Source organism: Diaporthe amygdali (genome assembly GCF_026229845.1).
Source record: "Diaporthe amygdali strain CAA958 chromosome Unknown NODE_36_length_484128_cov_64_979186, whole genome shotgun sequence".
In the NCBI taxonomy this organism is placed as follows: Eukaryota; Fungi; Ascomycota; class Sordariomycetes; order Diaporthales; family Diaporthaceae; genus Diaporthe; species Diaporthe amygdali.
The window spans coordinates 10,324-13,080 of record NW_026517056.1 but is presented as its reverse complement, the minus strand read 5'-3'; the positions used below and the strand labels follow the sequence as shown (position 1 = coordinate 13,080).

The window sequence follows — 2,757 nt, the reverse complement described above, 5'->3', positions numbered from 1 at the left end:
ATGTCCAACATCATGAGCAACCGCAACAGCACCCCCGAGGCTGGAAACGCCTCTTCCCTCCGACCGCCTTCCTCGAGGGCCATCGGCGCCGGGCACCAGCTCCGCGCTTCTGCCGACATGGCCTCCCTCACCGGCACGCCCCAGTCCAAGCAGATCCGTCCCAGCTCCGACTTCTACGGCCAGCCGCAACATGGCCAGGGCCAGGGCCAGGGCGAGCTCGACCCTCAGGACAAGCTCGCTCAGCAGTGGATCGCCGACATCGATCAGTACGAGACCACCTTGGAGGAGATGGCAGCCGCAACCCTGGACCAGGACTTTAAGGATGAGCTCAGTGCTATTGAACAATGGTTCCGGGTTCTGAGCGAGGCCGAGCGAACTGCCGCTCTGTATGCCCTGCTGCAGCAGACCACCCAGGTGCAGATTCGATTCTTCATCCAGGTCCTGCAGCAGATGGGCAAGGGGCACCCGATGTCAGGGGTTTTGTCACCTGCCAACTTTGACAAAGGTAAGAGCTCACCAGTTTTGGGCAGCAGAGATGCAGCTAACACCATGAGAACCAGACCCTCTGTCCAGCCGCCTGAGCGATGCCATGGGCAAGCTGAGCGTCGAATCAAACAGACCTGCTTCTCTCGCCCGTGCGCCCTCCACAAACAAACGCCAGTCTGGCCTCGATTCAAGCACTATCAATGCGATGTTCCCTGATGCCGCCGCTGCTATTGCCACCGAGAAGGCCAAATACACGCAATCGACAGGCACTGCCCCTCCCTCGAATCGAAACAGCACTGTTGACCGAAGCTCTCTTGTCGCACCCACAATCTCGGCGCCTGATGACCCTAATGGTCAGAGCCCGTCTCCATGGGGCCAGGACCAGAGGCCGAAGTCATCCACTGGGCAGACGCCTATGGGTCAGTTCGTCCAGCCTCCTCCGTCTGCTGGACTTCGTTCTCCTCGACCACAGATCTCAGGCAACCAGCAAATCAAGAGCCAGACTATCACTACAGGTGGCGACAAATCGGTCAACGATCTCCCTCTACTTTCGCCGTACGGTGCCGGTGGTGGAAACTGGGCCTCCATGGTGAATACTCCCATGGTTGCCAACTTCAACCCACAGCAGCAGGGCAACAACCAGGCGGACATGGTGGCCAATGCTACGGCGATGAAGCTCGCTGCGCTCTCTACGGTCAACAACCGCTTTGCGCTCGACGACGTACGGAAGTACCGCCGAGCTCGATCCAATGATGCGCCAGGTGCCCCGCTTTCGCCTCTCCCACCGGGGATGGGCGTGCCTGGCCAATTGAACATTGTTATGAGCAATGAGCGCGGACAAGTCCTGACGCCGGAGCAAATGATGGCCATTCAGCAGCACCAGCAGCAGCTGGCTGGCGGCGACAGGTCGCGGCCCAACTCTCCCGGCATTGCGATGCAAGGCGGGTTTCAGCCAATGGGCAATTTCGCATCTCCTCAAGCCAATGGTTTCCTAAACCCGTACAGCAGTGCATCTCCTCTGCTCAACAACGGCATGGGCTCCTTGAACATTGGGGGGATGGGAATGGGAGGACACCACGAGGGCTACCTGTCCGACCATTCTGATATGAACCGGGGCCGTTCTCCGCGTGGTCGCAGGGGGACTAGCAAGCCTCCTGAGGACCCGACCGATCCGACCCTGCTGCAAGACATTCCAGCTTGGCTGCGCAGCCTCCGTCTGCACAAGTATACTGATAACTTGAAGGACCTGAAGTGGACCGAGCTTGTTGAGCTGGACGATGCACAGCTCGAGGCTCGCGGTGTCAATGCTCTTGGTGCGAGGAGGAAGATGCTCAAGGTGTTCGAACAAGTCAAGGGTACGTCGAGATGGTCTTCCTGACTAATTTGAGTGGAAACTGACAGCATGCACAGAAGCCAAGGTTACGGGCAAGCTTCCATAAAATCTTAATACCTGTCTCGACTGGTCGAAACGCTGCACTTGAATTTCGTCAGGACGTGAGTTGACCTCACTTATGCGGACAGAGATACGTGCGTTATTTTTTTTCCCGCATAGAGGTCTCTATGGACGGGAAAGTCGGCGGCAGCATTCTTCATCAGTACGATTTTGACTCAGTCGACACCTGGATACACACACTCTGGCATATCCAGCGAGAGTCTACGGCACATACTCCACAAACAGTTTGAGGCACAAAGCAATTTGGGAAGGGCAGGGGACGAGGAGGTGGCCTATGAGATGAAGAACCACATCAGAAACGAGAATCTCTTGGAAGGACAGGAAAACCAGGTAGCCTGTGCTGACGAGCATTGGGCGGGCGAGAAAGTGTCAGTGCTATCTCTGAAGTAAAGATGAGATGCCTTCATAGTCTGGTTTGGGAGACACGGAAAGACAATACGATTCCTTGGAGCATGAGCAAAACTGAAACTGCCGGTCTGAAAGAATTGAGACTGAGCTCAGTAGACATCTATGTGTGTAGGCATGTGCGTGCTCCTTCCAGCGTGAGCCGCTACGGGCTGGGCAGGGGAGGTGCAAACTGTAAGATAGGATGGGACGTCTGAACTCTGATCGGAGACAGACACTGCCAGATTCGACTGGCGGCAATTTGAATTGGCTTTCTGTGGTAGTATCAAAGACGTTGCGTTCAAGACGTAGTCTACGTAGTTTTTGAAGAGAGCGCATCAGTGGGGGTGGGCTCTGACCGACCAACGTCGTATTTAACGGCAAGGCGCATTCTTTCTGACTACACGACCTCCTCTGGCAAATCCTGTGATGGA

At 56.1% G+C, this 2,757-nt stretch overlaps 1 protein-coding gene across 1 annotated transcript; it reads left to right on the top strand.

Moving 5' to 3' along the window:
- Positions 1-1,925, top strand: J7T55_014999 (uncharacterized protein; the record flags this gene model as incomplete). Its single annotated transcript, XM_053133250.1, has 3 exons — positions 1-505; positions 561-1,841; positions 1,897-1,925. The coding sequence occupies 3 exons, from the start codon at positions 1-3 to the stop codon at positions 1,923-1,925; spliced, it is 1,815 nt and encodes a 604-aa protein (XP_052988728.1).
- Between the last annotated feature and the right edge of the window lie 832 nt (positions 1,926-2,757).